The 18,401-nt window shown below is 43.9% G+C and overlaps 2 protein-coding genes across 2 annotated transcripts in view; one reads left to right on the top strand and one right to left on the bottom strand.

Moving 5' to 3' along the window:
- Positions 1 to 867: 867 nt before the first annotated feature.
- On the bottom strand, positions 868 to 16,979 carry LOC139454579 (sushi, von Willebrand factor type A, EGF and pentraxin domain-containing protein 1-like). Its single transcript, XM_071236379.1, has 17 exons — positions 16,884 to 16,979; positions 16,358 to 16,437; positions 15,127 to 15,177; positions 14,739 to 14,886; positions 13,144 to 13,268; positions 11,248 to 11,433; positions 10,849 to 11,028; positions 9,195 to 9,455; positions 7,653 to 7,871; positions 6,475 to 6,669; positions 5,837 to 6,316; positions 5,124 to 5,285; positions 4,631 to 4,792; positions 4,152 to 4,356; positions 2,532 to 2,719; positions 1,519 to 1,689; positions 868 to 971 (listed from the first exon to the last, which is right to left on the bottom strand). The coding sequence occupies exons 2-17, from the start codon at positions 16,425 to 16,427 to the stop codon at positions 958 to 960; spliced, it is 2,817 nt and encodes a 938-aa protein (XP_071092480.1). The 5' UTR covers positions 16,428 to 16,437; positions 16,884 to 16,979; the 3' UTR covers positions 868 to 957.
- LOC139453932 (sodium- and chloride-dependent glycine transporter 1-like) overlaps positions 16,533 to 18,401 on the top strand; it is a 41,719-nt gene continuing 39,850 nt past the window's right edge. Inside the window, exon 1 of the mRNA XM_071235374.1 lies at positions 16,533 to 16,722. Coding sequence (XP_071091475.1) covers positions 16,533 to 16,722 — 190 coding nt within the window. The remainder of the gene's footprint in view (positions 16,723 to 18,401) is intronic.

Raw genomic sequence — 18,401 nt, 5'->3', positions numbered from 1 at the left:
TGCCCAACTTGTACAAAGGTGTATCTCCTGGACAATTTGTATAATGTTGTCTCTACTGCCCAAGTTCTGTTATGGTGAATCTACTGCCCAATTTGTATAACGGTGTCTTTCCTGCCCCACTTGTATAATGGTGTCTCTCCTGGCCAGTTTGTATAATTGTGTGTTTCCTGCCAACCTTTTATAATAACGTCTCTTCTGCCCAATGTTTTGCTCGGATTGGCAAAGTCAAAAACAATGGAAATTTGGCCAAGACGATTAACGTAAGCTTAACTTCAGTTTATCGATGAGCTCATTGGTCAAATAGCCGCGTCCCTTCCACTGATGTACCTACCTGAACAAGAAATAAAAGCGACCAGTGACACCACCTAATCTGTCCAGTATGTATATATACACATAGACTCGGAGTGAATAGGAGCAGTCGGGTAGCCTAGTGGTTAAAGCGTTCGCTGGTCACGCCGAAGACCCGGGTTCGATTCCAAAAAGTGCTACAATGTGTGAAGGCAATTCCTGGTGTAATATTGCTGGAATATTGCACAAAGCGACGTGAAACCATACTCACTCAGTGTGAATATATGACATTGAATACTGTAACCGAGCTTAAACAACAATTCTTACCAAACGCATGACGCAAATGTTCATAGAAAGAGCATGCTTGATTGCTCCTCAAAGATTGTGAATGGAGACACCAAAGGCTGGGGCTGCTAGAATATTGCTCGGCATAAAGGGAAAGTTGACCATTGGAACTTTGAAATCATCCCTCTTTCCATACAGTCTGGTGGATAGTAATTGGTAAACATTTGTTTGCTGTCATAAACATGCTGGGTATTTGTCAGTGGTCGTGAAAATATAAACCCCATGAACAATATATTAGTTCTTTACATTTTTATTGCCTTGTTTATTACAGACGATGTATCATTATTATGACAGACGGTGGTAGTCCATCGAACGTGCTGCTGTTTACTGGAGAAATTCTGTCAAAACGAAAAACAAAAATAATTGTGAAAATGCACATGAATTACATATCCCTGGATAGCATTCGTTTAAGCTTATTTTATTCACAAATTGTGAAAAGGATTGGGTACAAGTTCTCCAACTCAGGACACCTTCTCCAGATACTTACACAGATGGTGCACGGGTTGTACTGACATGAACAGAACAGAAGGAAAGAAAAGATGAGGAACAGTGAACAGTGAGAAAAGTAAGTTTACATAAATATCTCTTTGTATTAAAACCCTGTCCACTTTTCATATTTAATGCCAAATGACCGTTCTGCATTGTCTTTAATTCCAACGTACGTAAATCATAATTTAACTGACTTCCATTATGTCCAGGCTCAATGGGTAAAATCTTATGCTTTCTAGGTCCAAGGACAAGTACGATGGGGCTTTGGGCTGATTTTGACTTACAAGTGTCTTAAAATGTTGCGCTGAACCACACATGAATGTTGGTTATTCTCATTTCGATATACGAGGTGTTACATGAAACAATCCGTAGGTTACTGAATATGAAGTGGCTCACCTCCACAGACGCTAGGGATGACGTGGTTGACGCCGTCGGAGAGGTCGGTGAGGTCGGTCTGGTCAATAATGTAGTTTGTGTCGTGTGTGGAGCAGGAAGCAGCAAGGTGAGAGATTGTTGTACCCGGGACCACGGAGTCGTACACCATCACGTGGGAGAGCACAGCAGGCACTGGAGTGAGTGAGTGAGTATTTGGATGAGTGAGTGGGTGAGTGAGTGAGTGGGTGAGTGAGTGTTTGAGTGAGTGAGTGATTGAGTGGGGGTGTGTTTGGGTGAGTGAGTGTGTGTTTGGGTGCGTGAGTGAGTGAGAGAGTGCGAGAGTGAAGGTTTTTTGTGAGTGAATGAGTGAGGCAGTGGGTGTGTGTTTGGGTGAGTGAGTAGGTGTTTGGGTGAGTGAGTGTGTAAGTGTTTGGGTGAATGAGGGAAGGAGGGAGTGGGTGTGTGCTTTGGTGATTGAGTGGGTGAGTTGTCGGATGAGTAAGTGAGTGAATGAGTGTTGGGCGAGTAAGTGAGTGATTTAATGGGTGTGTGTGTGGATGATTGAGTGAGTGGGTGTTTGGGTGAGTGAGTGAGTGTTTGGGTGAATAAGTGAGTAACTGAGTGATTGAGTGGGTATGTGTTTGAATGAGTGAGTGATTGAGTGGGTGGGTGGGTGAGTGAGTGAGTGAGTGAGTGAGTGAGTGAGAGAGAGAGATGAAAGCAAGATGGAAGCAAGATGGAAACAAGATGAGGAAGAATATATTTTTGTGTACATGAATTATGACCAGCAAGAATTGTGCGGCATATTAGGTGAGGCAGCTATAGTTATAGTTAGAGTCAAACATCATTGCAACTAATTGTGCTAATCATAACAACGCAAACATACAGGCCACATACAATCATAACAACCCATACATACAGCCCTCATACAATCCTAACATTCAAAACTACCATTACAACCATTCCAAAAATGCGTCCTGAATAGCAAAACATTGGAGTTATCAGTCACTAGGCATAAGATTAAGTCTTCCCACCGTTGTTGCTGGTCCTAGTGGTGAGGCTGTGCCCGGCGGGGATGAGTGTTCCAGACAGGGCCATGTGCTGCGTCCCTGCCACTTGTCCATTGACGTACAGAGTGACGTTCCCTGACTGACTGTCCGCCTGCAGGGCAACATGTGTCCACTGTCTGGCCGGTAGCCGGACATCGGTCACTGCAGACGACCTTGACGGACATAGGATAACATTGTGATATTGTCACTGCAGACAACCTGGGTCGGGCGTGGGTTTAACATTGTGGTATGATCACTGCAGACAACCTGGACAGGGCGTGGATATAACATTGTGGTATGATCACTGCAGACAACATCTGCCGGGCGTGGGTTTAACATTGTGGTATGATCACTGCAGACAGCCTAGGCCGGGCGTGGGTTTAACATTGTGGTATGATCACTGCAGACAACCTGGACCGGGCGTGGGTTTAACATGTGGCATGATCACTGCAGACAGCCTAGGCCGGGCGTGGGTTTAACATTGTGGTATGATCACTGCAGACAACCTGGACCGGGCGTGGGTTTAACATGTGGTATGATCACTGCAGACAGCCTAGGTCGGGCGTGGGTTTAATATTGTGGTATGATCACTGCAGACAACCTGGGTCGGGCGTGGGTTTAACATTGTGGTATGATCACTGCAGACAGCCTAGGCCGGGCGTGGGTTTAACATTGTAGTATGATCACTGCAGACAGCCTGGGTCGGGCGTGGGTTTAACATTGTAGTATGATCACTGCAGACAACCTGGGTCGAGCGTGGGTTTAGCATAGTAGTATGATCACTGTAGACAACCTGGAGCAGGGCGTGGGTTTAACATTGTAGTATGATCACTGCAGACAACCTGGGTCGAGCGTGGGCTTAGCCTAGTAGTATGATCACTGCAGACAACCTGGGTCGGGCGTGGGTTTAACATTGTAGTATGATCAGTGCAGACAGCCTAGACCGGGCGTGGGTTTAATATTGTAGTATGATCACTGCAGACAACCTGGGTCGGGCGTGGGTTTAACATTGCAGTATGATCACTGCAGACAACCTGGGTCGGGCGTGGGTTTAACATTGTAGTATGATCACCGCAGACAACCTGGGTCGAGCGTTGGTTTAACATTGTAGTATGATCACTGCAGACAACCTGGGTCGAGCGTGGGTTTAACATTGTAGTATGATCACTGCAGACAACCTGGGTCGAGCGTGGGCTTAGCATAGTAGTATGATCACTGCAGACAACCTGGACAGGGCGTGGGTTTAACATTGTAGTATGATCAGTGCAGACAGCCTGGGTCGGGTGTGGGTTTAACATTGCAGTATGATCAGTGCGTTGGTATAACACTCCAGACACCATTGATGGGGCATTGGGTAATATCCTACTACTACAGATGGCACGCATGGAGCACAGGCCTCTTGTATGTGAGATACTTTGCTCAGTCTAACTGTTACTGACAGCTTTGGTCACCAAGATGTCTGCCCTGGATCTAACTGGTACTGAAAGCTATGATCACCTGGTTTACTGCCCTGAACTTAATTGGTACTTTCGCAAGACATCCTTCTGACAGACGGAGGTGTGAATATCAGTTACTCCAGTGACCTCGGCGGACTGTCGTAATTACCTTCCAGCAATAAGTTCAAGAGACTTCTTGAGAACAAGCGCGAAAGACGTCGTCATTGTGAAAGGATCTTGCCACGTGGCAATGTCGAAGGACTCCGTAACGGTGTCGTACAGATATAACCACGTCACAAATGTCAGCTGACTGAGGGCCTGGGGCTGTGCCTTGAATATCGCCACACTATTGGCTTGCAGGGACAGGTCAAAGTCTGAGGAGAGAGATGGAAAAAGTGATCGCCGTTATCAGTATATTATTGTTTGAGATGAGATTTAATATGACTTTCCGAAACTAGTTGCAGTCAGACATGCCCCTACTTACTATGAGTGCACGACCGTGGTTTAAACCGTCCTCTTTCCGTAATACTAAATCGCATGATATTTGAATCCAACATCGGTACAAACTTTAAAACATCATGTCCCATTACAATGAAATATCTATTGCCATATCATTCTCTACAACAAGAAGTCTTGCATTTACAGTACCTGTGCAGTCTTCATGTGCAGTCGACGCGGTTGACTGAGTTATCTGCCCTTTTGGGCAGGATGAGCAATGTTGATTTCCTGGCATTCCTTGGAACGTCCCCATTGGACAGGGGCTGCACGGTTCAAGGCCATCAGGGGAGATAAAGCCGGGTTGACAGATATCTGTGACAAAATGTTGGTAACATTATCAGTTGTTATTATTTAAAGTATGCTATTTCCGTACAAGAATGCATTTGAGTTGGAGTGAGTGAGTATGGTATTTCAGTAATATAACAACGGAGACATACGAAATGGACTTCACACATTCAAACGTGTCGGGAATCGAAACCTGGCCTTGACGAACAAATGTTCTGATCACTTGGCCACCCCACTTCATTTGACGACTGTGTTTCCCGTTTTGCAACATATAATTATTCATATCATTGTGTCAGGATTTAATCCTTACAGCCGATACATAACCATAAATATGTTTGAATTTGAAAAAAAATCGTGCCTCTGCAATCTGACCGGTTTTTGGACCCAGAATCAGTCGTGGACATCCCATCCGGGCATCTCGTACAGGTGACGCTGCTGTCTTGGTCCTGATAGCTGCCCACCGGGCAGTCCACACACTTCTGCTGGCTCGCGTCGAGGTTGGAACCTCTCGGACATCCAACTGCAAATAAGTAGACATGAATAAAGAACATTCCATAATTTAGTGAGTTAATGTTGTTTAACGGCTCAAGCAACTGTATTCGAGTTTGTTTGTTTTTTTATTTGTTGTTTAACACCGCACTCAGCAGTATTCTAGCTATATGACGGCGGTCTGTAAATAATCGAGTCTGGACCAGATAATCCAGTGATTGACATCATCAACGCAATAGGGATCGATGTCAAGCAAGTCAGCGAACCTGTCCACCCGATCCCTTTAGTCCCCTTTTCATGGCAGTATTCCAGCAATATCACGGTGGGCTATATGGATATTTGATAATCGTGCAGATCCGAGTTAGAATTTGAATAGAGTTAGCAACCCGTGTTTGTCATAAGAAGCGACGAACGGCATCGGGACGTCAAGCTCACACATATTCTCACATATTCGTCACTTTATTCAGTGATATATATTGTGTTAATTAACTTATGAAATGTAAGATATGTTCAGCATGCCTGTGCACACTTGATACCCTTCTGTCTGTACAGATGGGGCAACCAGAGGACCTATGTACACACCACACATTCCTTTCGCCATGTCCGGCATCCTTCCCGTGGGGCAGTCCAGAATGGCTGTCTGTGGCTCTACGTTAGCTTTGTCAAGCTTCAGTCCGAACTTGTCAAGACCTAATGAGTTATTCTGAGCCACCGTCCGTAGTTTCGCAGCCACAGAGTGAAGTCTCTGATCGTTGAAACCAAGCGCAGCAGGTCCAGTACCCTTACTCTCGTCGTAGGCAACAACTACGTCAAACGTGATAGTGAGTGAGTCTTTGGATTCCCGTCTGCTCAGGTCTCGAGTGACCTTGCCGCAGGTTACCTGGACGTTGTCTGCTTGGCAAGCTGCAACATTGGTGCAAGACTCAAAGCCGTACTTGAGTGAGCTGGTGACGGCCTTGATGAAGTTGAGCTTGATCTGGTTCTGAACCCCGGGGTTGCCTGGACACGAGCCGTTGTAGTAGAAATAGGCTGGCATCCTCATCGTTGAGAAACCAGAGTATGCTGTAACCATAAAAATTGCGTTATAACTGTATCTGGAATTGTCCGACAGAGAGAGAGTTACTGCAGATCATTGCAGATGGGGGCCAACATTTAGAATTCAGCAACCCACATTTTACAAACCTGTCACAATATAATAAGACGAAATTCTTTACACTTACCAACACAGTCGGGAACTACATCTGTTGGCATCCATGTGCCCCGCGCTGTGCCGCACACGAACATGCCGTCATGGGGAGCTGAGCGGGGGAAGCTGAAGTTGCTGCTACACTGCATCTGGCACATCCGCCCGTGCATCCACTTGTCACATACCATGGCACCGTTATCCGGGGCTGCAAGGTCCGTGCAGTTTCTCTCTGGCATCGAAAGTGAGGTTAAGAGTTATAAGACAGGTAATATGGCAAATACTCAAAAAACACAAAATACGGTTTAATATTTACAAATATATATAGATAAAGATTGGATTGAAAGTCCACTCAACCAACAACTCATGTTCTCTGCTGAGACGTTTTGTCTTGTTAAATCTTCTGAAATTTGCCTGGCAGCCCTGGCACTCAAAAGTTTACGCTAATTTATTATTGTTACATTGTTAATATGTGGCTAACAAAGTTGGCACATTGCCCTCAAACAAATTCTAAAATTGTCTTGGTAAGGAAAAACAGCACATACAGCACATACCCCTCTCTACCATCAGATGCCCTCCTCATCAGCAGATGCTCCTACCCACCAGCAGATGCCCCTCCCCATCAGTAGATGCCCCTCCTCATCAGCAGATGCCCCTCCTCATCAGCAGATACCCCTCCCCACCAGAAGATGACAGTCACACCTGCACATACCGCTCTCCACCAGCAGATGCCCTTCCCCATCAGCAGATGCCCCTCCTCATCAGCAGATGCCCCTCCCTACCAACAGATGCTCCTACCCACCAGCAGATGTTCCAACCCACCAGCAGATGACCCCCCTCCATCAGAAGATGCCCCTCCCGACCTGCACATGACCCTCCCCACGAACAGATGATCCTCCCCACCAGCACATACCCCTCCCCATCAGAAGATGACAGTCACACCTGCACATGACCCTCCCTACCAGCAGATGACAACCTACCCACCAGCAGATGACAGTTACATCAGAGGATGACAGTCACACCAGCACATGCCCCTCTCTAGCAGCCAATTACGACCCAACCCCAACCCCCCCCCCCCCCACCACCACCACCCCAGCCCCGCAACCAGCAGTTGACACCGCCCCCAAACCACCACCCCCAACCCCACCCCACCCCACCCCACCCCACCCCACCCCCACCCCATCCCTACCACCAGATGCCTCCCCACCAGCCTACCCATGCAGTAGGGTGTGAGACCGCTTGTCTTGTTCCAGGTCCAGGTAGCTACTGGAGGGAAAGAGGTGTCTCTCTCACACACGATGTGGTCGGGTCCGCCCAAGGGGTAGCCGGACTGGCAGGAGACAGGGCACACCGTCCCATACATGTAGTTGCTGCAGTCATACACCATCAGATTCTTGCCGCCAGGGTGGAGGTTAGGGTGGGGACACCTGATTGCTGGAGAGCAAACCATAGACACAGTATATAGAGGAAAGACATTTGTGTGATTAACTTTGAGAGTGATTTTCATACTCTGTTGTGTCAGTGTAAAGGTCTCCACATACTGTCTACTGTCTCCGTAACTAACACTACATCCTATCTACTGTCATCGTGAACGTATCTTGCTACTCTCTACTGTCACCGTAACTAACACTACATCCTATCTACTGTCATCGTGAACGTATCTTCATACTCTCTACTGTCACCGTAACTAACACTACATCCTATCTACTGTCATAGTGAACATATCTTCATACTCTCTACTGTCACCGTAACTAACACTACATACTCTCTACTGTCATCGTGAACATATCTTCATACTCTCTACTGTCACCGTAGCTAACACTACATCCTATCTTCATTCTCTCTACTGTCACCGTAACTAACACTACATACTCTCTACTGTCACTGTAACTAGCACTACATCCTGTCTACTGTCATCGTGAAGGTATCTTCATTCTCTCTACTGTCACCGTAACTAACACTACATGCTCTCTACTATCACTGTAACTAGCACTACATCCTATCTACTGTCATCGTGAACGTATCTTCATACTCTCTACTGCCAACGTAACTAACACTACATACTTTCTATTGTCATCGTAACGGTATCTACACACTGTTCACAGTCACCGTATCTAACACTACATACTCTCTACTGTCATCGTGAACATATCTTCATACTCTCTACTGTCACCGTAGCTAACACTACATCCTATCTACTGTCATCGTGAACGTATCTTGATACTCTCTACTGTCACCGTAGCTAACACTACATCCTGTCTACTGTCACCGTGAACGTATCTTGCTACCCTCTACTGTCACCGTAACTAACACTACATCCTGTCTACTATGAACGTATCTTGCTACTCTCTACTGTCACCGTAGCTAACACTACATCCTGTCTACTGTCATCGTGAACGTATCTTGCTACCCTCTACTGTCACCGTAACTAACACTACATCCTGTCTACTGTGAACGTATCTTGCTACTCTCTACTGTCACCGTAACTAACACTACATCCTGTCTACTGTCACCGTGAACGTATCTTGCTACCCTCTACTGTCACCGTAACTAACACTACATCCTGTCTACTATGAACGTATCTTGCTACTCTCTACTGTCACCGTAGCTAACACTACATCCTGTCTACTGTCATCGTGAACATATCTTCATACTCTCTACTGTCACTGTAACTAACACTACATACTATCTACTGTCATCGTAACGGTATGTAAGCTCTGTTCACTGTCACTGTGAAGGAAGACCGGCTCTACGTACTTTCTACTGTCACCGTGAAAGAACATGGTGTCTCGGCTCTGTTCCCAGCGTTGTCGAAGGCGTGGTATGTCACCTGATGTACACCTTCGTCAAAGTGTGTCCCCCATGGATTGGATGTTGCCAAGACAACCCGAGCAGTCTTGTTGGTTGGAGGGTCACTGGCAGTGACAAGTGGCCATGTGACATTGGTGTGGTTGACTCCTCGGTCGGAGAAGAAGGTGAGGTTGAGGGGGCAGCTGGTAAAAACCGGGCGTATGTCATCTGAATCAAATTGAGTATTCACTTACTGATGTGTCACCTAACTGTGAATAATAAAGATAGGTTTACCAGTAGCAACATAAAACAAAAAAAGCAACAAAATCCTTTCAATGGCCAACTCCAATCTAGCCATATGTGTACCTAACAACACATCCAGTAGATCAACTCCAATCTAGCTATATGTGTATCCAACAACACATCCAGTAGATCAACTCCAATCTAGTCATATGTGTATCCAACAACACATCCAGTAGATCAACTCCAATCTAGCCATATTTGTACCTAACAACACATCCAGTAGATCAACTCCAATCTAGTCATATGTGTATCCAACAACACATCCAGTAGATCAACTCCAATCTAGTCATATGTGTATCCAACAACACATCCAGTAGATCAACTCCAATCTAGACATATGTGTACCTAACAACACATCCAGTAGATCAACTCCAATCTAGCCATATTTGTACCTAACAACACATCCAGTAGATCAACTCCAATCTAGACATATGTGTACCTAACAACACATCCAGTAGATCAACTCCAATCTAGCCATATTTGTACCTAACAACACATCCAGTAGATCAACTCCAATCTAGTCATATGTGTATCCAACAACACATCCAGTAGATCAACTCCAATCTAGCCATATGTGTACCTAACAACACATCCAGTAGATCAACTCCAATCTAGTCATATGTGTATCCAACAACACATCCAGTAGATCAACTCCAATCTAGTCATATGTGTATCCAACAACACATCCAGTAGATCAACTCCAATCTAGACATATGTGTACCCAACAACACATCCAGTAGATCAACTCCAATCTAGCCATATGTGTACCTAACAACACATCCAGTAGATCAACTCCAATCTAGTCATATGTGTATCCAACAACACATCCAGAAGATCAACTCCAATCTAGTCATATGAGTATCCAACAACACATCCAGTAGATCAACTCCAATCTAGTCATATGTGTATCCAACAACACATCCAGTAGATCAACTCCAATCTAGTCATATGTGTATCCAACAACACATCCAGTAGATCAACTCCAATCTAGTCATATGTGTATCCAACAACACATCCAGTAGATCAACTCCAATCTAGACATATTTGTACCCAACAACACATCCAGTAGAGTGAGTGAGTGAGTACGGTTTTACGCCGCTTTTAGCAATATTCCAGCAATATCACGGCGGGGGACACCAGAAATGGGCTTCACACATTGTGCCCATGTCGGGAATCGAACCCGGGTCTTCGGCGTGACGAGCGAACGCTTTAACCACTAGGCTACCCGACCGCCCCCCATCCAGTAGATCAACTCCAATCTAGCCATATGTGTATCCAACAACAAATCGAGTGGCCACAACCTGTAAAAGCTACTCACCTACACATGGAGCAGACTGTGTCCATGTCCTGTCAGTCTGACACATGATGTGCTGGTTGCCGCTCCCAGGCCTGGAACCAGTCTCACACTTCAAGTAACAGGCTTCTTTGAACTCATACTTTGTACTGGGGCAGATGTACACACCGTCTGTGATGTTCTTAGGAGCTGGGCAGTGTACAGCTGCAAACAGCATGTGAAATACGGGGTGAAACATACACACATTTTGATACCTATTATTTTCCTGCATTTCTTCAACACGTATAATGATACTGTTATTGGAACTGCTCAGCTGAGCATAGCTGCACGTGTAGTACGTTTAGTACGTGTAGTACGTGACAAATCTCTCAAGAAAACATACGTGTCTGCATTTACATCTGTCATAGGATTCAGGCAACTTACGTTCACACTTTGGTAGGTCGGGACGGAAACTGCCTGTCTGGTCACATGTGACAGTGGAGGTACCAGTCAGTTTGTAGCCAGCCTTACAGGTATACGAACACGTGTCTCCGAAAACAGTGGACCCGGAAGTATCGGTGCAGGTTCTGATACCGTTGACAATTTCAGGGGGTTTGCTGCATCGTGTCACTTGCAGAGACATTAAACACATCAAGAGACTCTTGCAGATTCGAGTGATAACAGTGTATGTATGATACAAATGTGTTCATGAAAAACAATGTATGTACGAGTACTATGTTTGCATGATAATAATATAATGGTGTTAAACGAGACTTAAAGGCAAATGTATTCAGAAACATGTGTCCTCAGTCAATACCGAATGTGTAATATTGCTTTCAGATAACCATGCAGCTTATTGCCGTAACTACTGAAAATAAGTGTATGCTATATCTGAATTAGTCAGTGCATTCAAGCAGCATTCACGATTATTTGAGAACGAAAACTGGGATACGAACAGTATTACCCTTATGATTTTAGATATGAGTCGAATGTTTATTAAACTGGTTTGGGGGGTGGGGATGGGTGTGGGGGGCTGGGGTGGGGCGGGATGTGGGGTGTGGGGGGCAATGGGCATGTTGGAAAGATTAAGGACAATGGTTCTGGGAGGGCAGTGGGCGTGTTATGAATGTTTGTGAAACTGGTTCTGGAAAGGAAAGGGGCTTGTTGTAAGAATGAAATAACTGGTTCTGAGAGGGCAACCGGCGTATTGCACAGATGCAACATGATGGTTCTAGTAGGGTAGTGGGCGTGTAGAAAAATCATGAAATTGGAAAGGCAACGATCATTTTCTGAATATGTGTAAAACTTATTCTGGAAGGGCAACAGGCTTGTTTTAGAAGTTCATGGAACTGGAAGGGCAATATGCGCGTTGCAGAAGTTTTTTTAAATTGGAAGGGCAATGATCATGTTGTAGAAGTTTATGGAACTGGAAGGGCAATGGGCATGTTGTAGATGTTCATGGAACTGGAAGGGCAATGGGCGCGTTGTAGAAGTTCATGGAACTGGGAGGGCAATGATCATGTTGTAGATGTTCATGGAACTGGAAGGGCAATGAGCATGTTGTAGATGTTCATGGAACTGGGAGGGCATTGAGCATGTTGTAGATGTTCATGGAACTGGGAGGGCAATGGGCATGTTGTAGAAGTTCATGGAACTGGAAGGGCAATGAGCATGTTGTAGATGTTCATGGAACTGGAAGGGCATTGAGCATGTTGTAGATGTTCATGGAACTGGAAGGGCAATGGGCGTGTTGTAGATGTTCATGGAACTGGAAGGGCAATGGGCGTGTTGTAGATGTTCATGGAACTGGAAGGGCAATGGGCGTGTTGTAGAAGTTCATGGAACTGGAAGGGCAATGAGCATGTTGTAGATGTTCATGGAACTGGAAGGGCAATGGGCGTGTTGTAGATGTTCATGGAACTGGGAGGGCAATGAGCATGTTGTAGAAGTTCATGGAACCGGAAGGGCAATGGACGTGTTTTCATCATTCACAAAAAGAATACACTGTAGATTCTAGTAAGTCGTGTGTGGGAAAACAATCTGATCAACAGTTCAACAGTATTCCTGTGCTATATCTTTAAAGGTTGTTAACATGTATGTTTTGATATAGTGCACGAGTGGCCCGGGCTCTCAACGCACGGCGGTTGGCAGTGCAGAGTTATGCCAGACGCTCATGATAGTTGGTTTGAATACCAGTAAAAATGTTTGTATCACTTTATGCAGTATTCCCCAGTTCATTGACACGTCGTGGTATGACTGAAATATACTCACTCAATCAGTGGACTAAAGGCTCATCTAACAGGGACCAGTGTACATACGTTTATATATTACTGCACATACCCTTGACCACGATAACGATGGAGCAGCTGCCCTTAGCGCCATGGCTGTCAGTGACGGTGTAGGAGATTGTGTGGGTGCCTTCACTGAATGTGGAGCCCGGTCCCTTTGACCCAACTAGATGTGGGCTGAATTGACGATGTAAAAAGGTAAGGCGATAATCCATGACATATTATTTTTTTCAGGTTGAATTTTTTCGTTTGTCTTGTTTGTTTTGGGTGTTGTTTTTTGGTGTGTGCATAGATGTTATGTCGACATCCACAAAGTGGACATCCTGACGGGTCCCCACATGCTGCGAGCTACACAGACGTGCAGTCAAACATCGACACATATTTACATATGTTTTGTTGTAATATTGAGATGGAAACACAAACCAGTAACACAACCATACAGCTTTTTTATAATGCCTTCTAGACACGCGTAGTGGAAATAGAGAAAACTACACTCATTCTCGTTAGATACCATAGAAAGTTCACAAAATTCGTAAAAATGGTATCTAGCGAGAATGACTGTGGTATTTTCATTATTACCCACGTGAAATATATATTTAAGTGTAAATACATAACAACTATCGTTCGTTGACAGATCAAACTGAAACCGGTTGCAAAATCTGGTTGCCCATGAATATTGATATATGCCCAAATATGGGTATTGTTGATATTTCTATGCATACGCATTAACAACATGCGCCTGCAGTTGTCCCGGCTGTCCAATCAAAATGGTTCGGTGTCCTTGATCTATTCATCTATTCATGCATTAATAGCATGTCAGTACCATTTTGGAAGAGGGAAATTAGAGTTTTCGCCAAAGACATTCATGTTAACTGTACCAACCTATACTGAAAAAGTGAAAATCAACAAACTCAAGTCAAACTGGCATGTCAGTGACAGCTTCGAACGAAGGGAAAGGTCACCAAGGTCTCCTCACAGCGTTTTACGCGAGAGATATTATTTTTGATAGATATGTTATTGTTCACATTTAGGATATTTTGGGCCACATTCCTTCGGAGTTTTCGAATGATTTGATGATAAGTGATCTGGTTGTGCAGTCGGGAACAAACAACTCCCGAAACAGTGCCTAAAATACGCTTGGAAGGGGACACTGATGGCAACACCTGATCATCCCCAGTAAGTCCAGATAGTATAAACTGACTTCACTTCACCAGGCTTATCCATTTACGTTAAATCAAATTGAAAGTTGCGAAAGTGGTTGGGTGCGTCACTCTCATGGGGACCCTCGATCTATTGATCGGTAGTCTTATATTGTAAATGGATATAGCTCGATTATATAATGTCTGTGGAAGCTCTATGCATAGCATATACAGAGTGCAAACCGAATTGTAAATATCTCTCTCTCTCTCTCTCTCTCTCTCTCTCTCTCTCGTGAGATTGCTTTAGTTCTGCCTTGTATTTACAAAATGAATGACGTCTCGCGATTTTCTATTAAATGAAAAAAATGTCCTGGTGTGACAGAGGTCACGGTAATCCAATCAAAAGGAATACAAGCGGGTCAACCTTGTACGTCACACGTGTGACGTACGGATTTAGTATCTTAACACCTGTATCTTCACCTCGTGGGTAATAAATGTGAATACGTACGTCAGGGAACCGTCTTCGTCGTCATACGCAGATGGCGTACTCCATGTCGCCACGGCAGTCAACGCCTTTGGAGAAGCAAGGAACTCTTTCTGATGAGGATCACAGTTGACATGAGGAGCGTTGTTGTTTATAATTTCTTTGTGGTCGCCTGGAATAGAGTGTTCAAGTGCCATTTGGGAGAAATCGAAAAAATACATGTCGATTTGAATCTACTGGGGTCTCTTTCTGACTGCACATATATTTATGAAATACATGACCCACTAGAGTACCAAAGCAAAAACGCGTCACAATTAAAGTACAGTGTTATCACAAAGTGTTACCAGACTGAATTTGTGTTCACGGCTTCTGGCAAACACCTGCGCCTGGCTGCCATGGAGAATATACTTACAGCCGCCACCAGTAAGTTCTTCGGCTGTACACTTTATGTTATGCCAGATATCTACAAAGAAACAAAATGAGGTCTACATGCTTACATGATGTATGCTATTACCCGAATACCACAAAAGTTATTTAAAGACACACAAATGTATTTAAAAACTCGATCACTCGAGAACTCTAAAACTCGAGCACGGTCTAACCAGTTGTATGTGGCAACGTACGGTCTATCCATTAGTATCAGCTGCACATGATTAAAAGTCGACCCATTCGTATTAATTGTGCATGCAGTTGACATGTATTCCAAAAGGAAGGAAGACTAGAGAAAAGATCCGTTGAATGTATTTCTATGTTGATCAAATCCATTTGTAGCAAAGCTATTGGAAGGATTCACTTCACAAAATTCCTGTGATTCTCACAAGCCATGCTAAATTGAACGACAAACGTGCCATCATTCCAACTAGCAAAGCGCCAAATAACATCCGTATATTTGTAAGCAACGTTTATCAAATGTCTACAAAAAGGAATTTGGCATTGATGGCCTACTGACCCAACGCAGAAAGCCATACCATTGTCTGAAATGGAAATGTGTGAGAATCATGAATTCTGCGCACTGGTGGCATTTCTGCAGCATTTGAGAATAGATTCATACCAACTTAGTACTGGATTCAGAAACTTTTTAAGAATCCACAAAAAGTCAAAGCAAATGTACCACCAAATGTACCAGCACTTTTACCACCAAATGTACCATAAAATGAACCACCAAATGTACCACCAAATGTACCAGCACATTTACCACCAAATGTACCACCAAATGTACCAGAACATATACCACCAAATGTTCCACCAAATGTACCACCAAATGTACCAGAACATTTACCACCAAATGTTCCACCAAATGTACCACCAAATGTACCAGCACATTTACCACGAAATATACCAGAACATTTACCACCAAATGTTCCACCAAATGTACCATCAAATGTACCACCAAATGTACCACTAAAAGTACCAGAAAATACTCATTTAATAATGCCAGAGATTAAGTGAGACAGGTTGAGTTGATCATATATGGATCTTGAAAACTTAAAAATATTTAGTTGAAAAAAACACACCAGGAAAGTTTCAAGTATATTTCAAGATTTTTTCACAAGTTATAAACTATCTCTCATGTCAAATTGGCAGAATGTAACTGTTATAGATTTTTAGAAACTCGCTCAAAGAATATTTTTATCATACAAAACCTGCATGGACGCCGTTAAGCACGGTGACGTGCATTACGACCTGTACCAGGAAGGCCACGGTCAACATCATGTCGGTACACCTGCAAGGGAACATGAATCACAGCACTACAGCACATCATCAGCTCAAAGCATCGCCTCACCCGTGTCTCAGCTCACAGTACAATCTCATATCGCAATGCACAGCACATCTCACAGCACATCTCACAGCATCAGCTCACAGCACATCTCACAGCACATCTCAAAGCACATCTCACAGCACAATGCACAACACGAGCTCACAGCTCATCAGACAGCACATCTCACAGCACATCCCACAGAATCAGCACAAAACACCAGCCCATCTTCAAGTCTTGACATTTTCCAAGGTGACAGACCTCTGACTTTACTTAATTGACTCAGGCTTGTGTGGATATATACCTTCAAGACATCATGTAATGTCAACAACAAAAGATTTAACCAGTGTTTGATTTAGTCGTAATAAATTAGTAATTTACAAACATATAATTATATCACAACGATGGCTTACCTTAAAAGGAACCTTAGTGGCAAATCACGTGTGGACTCGGTGGTATTTCTTCATATGTTGTAGATCGAGGCGACACCAGCTGCTGGTTGACAGGAAGATAGTGATAGATTACTCGCATGCAGCAGAGACAAATCATGGGATTTCTTCGAGGTTCATGGAACCAAAGTAAATCTTGAAAGGTAATTTTCCCGGGATAGAAATTCTCAAACACACACATAAATCTGAAACCATATATAATTCCACGAAATAAAGCGAGCCAGGTATGGGCCAATTCTGATGAATTTAGTGTAGATTTGAAATGCAAAAGCAAGTCTCGATGATATGCCGAAACAGATTTCACGGGTCGTAAAATAGTAAGGGAAATGCTTAGAATGAATCACTCAAAATGACACCAGTAAAGCGACGGTGACACAAAACATAAAATGCAATGTACAAGTATTGACTAGAGTAAAGCGACAGTGACACAATATATAACAAGTAATGTACCAGTACTGATACCAGTAAAGCGACAGTGACAATATAGAAAAGTAATGTACCAATATACGTACTGACACCAGTTAAGCGACAGTGACACAATGTAGAAAAAGTAATGTAACAGTACTGACACCAGTAAAGCGACAGTGACAATATAGAAAAGTAATGTACCAATAATGACACCAGTTAAGCGACAGTGACACAATGTAGAAAAAATAATGTACCAGTATTGATACCAGTAAAGCGACAGTGACAACATAGAAAAGTAATGTACCAGTAATGACACCAGTTAAGCGACAGTGACACAATGTAAAAAAAGTTATGTACCAGTACTGACCCAGTAAAGCGAATGTGACACAAAATAGAAACAATAATGTAATAGTACTGATACCAGTAAAGCGATTGTGAGACAATGTAAAAAAAGTAATGTACCTCTTTGTTTGTTTGACCGGATTGGTTCGAGATTGCAGACGAACGGAGAATCAACAAGCTTCTGCCTAACATTCTATACCAATTACAGGATAGTTGTAATGAAAAGGAAATTCAAATTGACAAATAAAGAAAATAATAAAGCAAGGGTACTGTCAGTATTCGTTGTCACGGCAGTCATCACTTGTTTGCAAACACAACAGTCAGTCGGTTCAACTCCTAGCATGGTTGTACCCCAGTAGGGAGCTTTGACTGGTGGCAGCGATAGTTTTGAGAGCTCCGCGAACGGGATATCGCTGTGAGGAATTTGAGCGCACAGGCCACAAATTGAGTGAAGTTAATCAACGTTGGTCGCAGACAATAGTGGGATGGGTGACCGCGTTCGTCAGCTCGGCTCCTGAGAGTTCCTTAGGCATGTGTCCTACTCCACATGGAAGGACACACTAATCAGACAAGTGACAACATATTTTCGAAATATTTTTTTTCTTTTACCCAGCAGTAAACGTGGATACCGGACACAATGAGATGGTGTTGTGAGTGTTACCCTTCATGGCAGCGTAGGTTGTATACTCCCCAGGGAGCTGAACATGAAAACTGATAATGTCCCATTAGCAA

The sequence above is a fragment of the Haliotis cracherodii genome, unplaced genomic scaffold (genome assembly GCF_022045235.1).
Source record: "Haliotis cracherodii isolate W230 unplaced genomic scaffold, xgHalCrac1.p SCAF_10, whole genome shotgun sequence".
In the NCBI taxonomy this organism is placed as follows: Eukaryota; Metazoa; Mollusca; class Gastropoda; order Lepetellida; family Haliotidae; genus Haliotis; species Haliotis cracherodii.
The sequence above is the reverse complement of the archived record's forward strand: the minus strand, read 5'-3'. Positions and strand labels throughout refer to the sequence as shown.

Coding starts and splice junctions, on each gene's coding strand:
- LOC139454579 (XM_071236379.1), bottom strand. CDS start 16,427: ATGATGTTGACCGTGGCCTTCCTGGTACAGGTCGTAATGCACGTCACC. Junction 6,317..6,474: donor TGTAGTTCCCGACTGTGTTG/GTAAGTGTAAAG, acceptor TTATGGTTACAG/CATACTCTGGTTTCTCAACG. Junction 2,720..4,151: donor CTTGAACTTATTGCTGGAAG/GTAATTACGACA, acceptor ATGTCCGTCAAG/GTCGTCTGCAGTGACCGATG.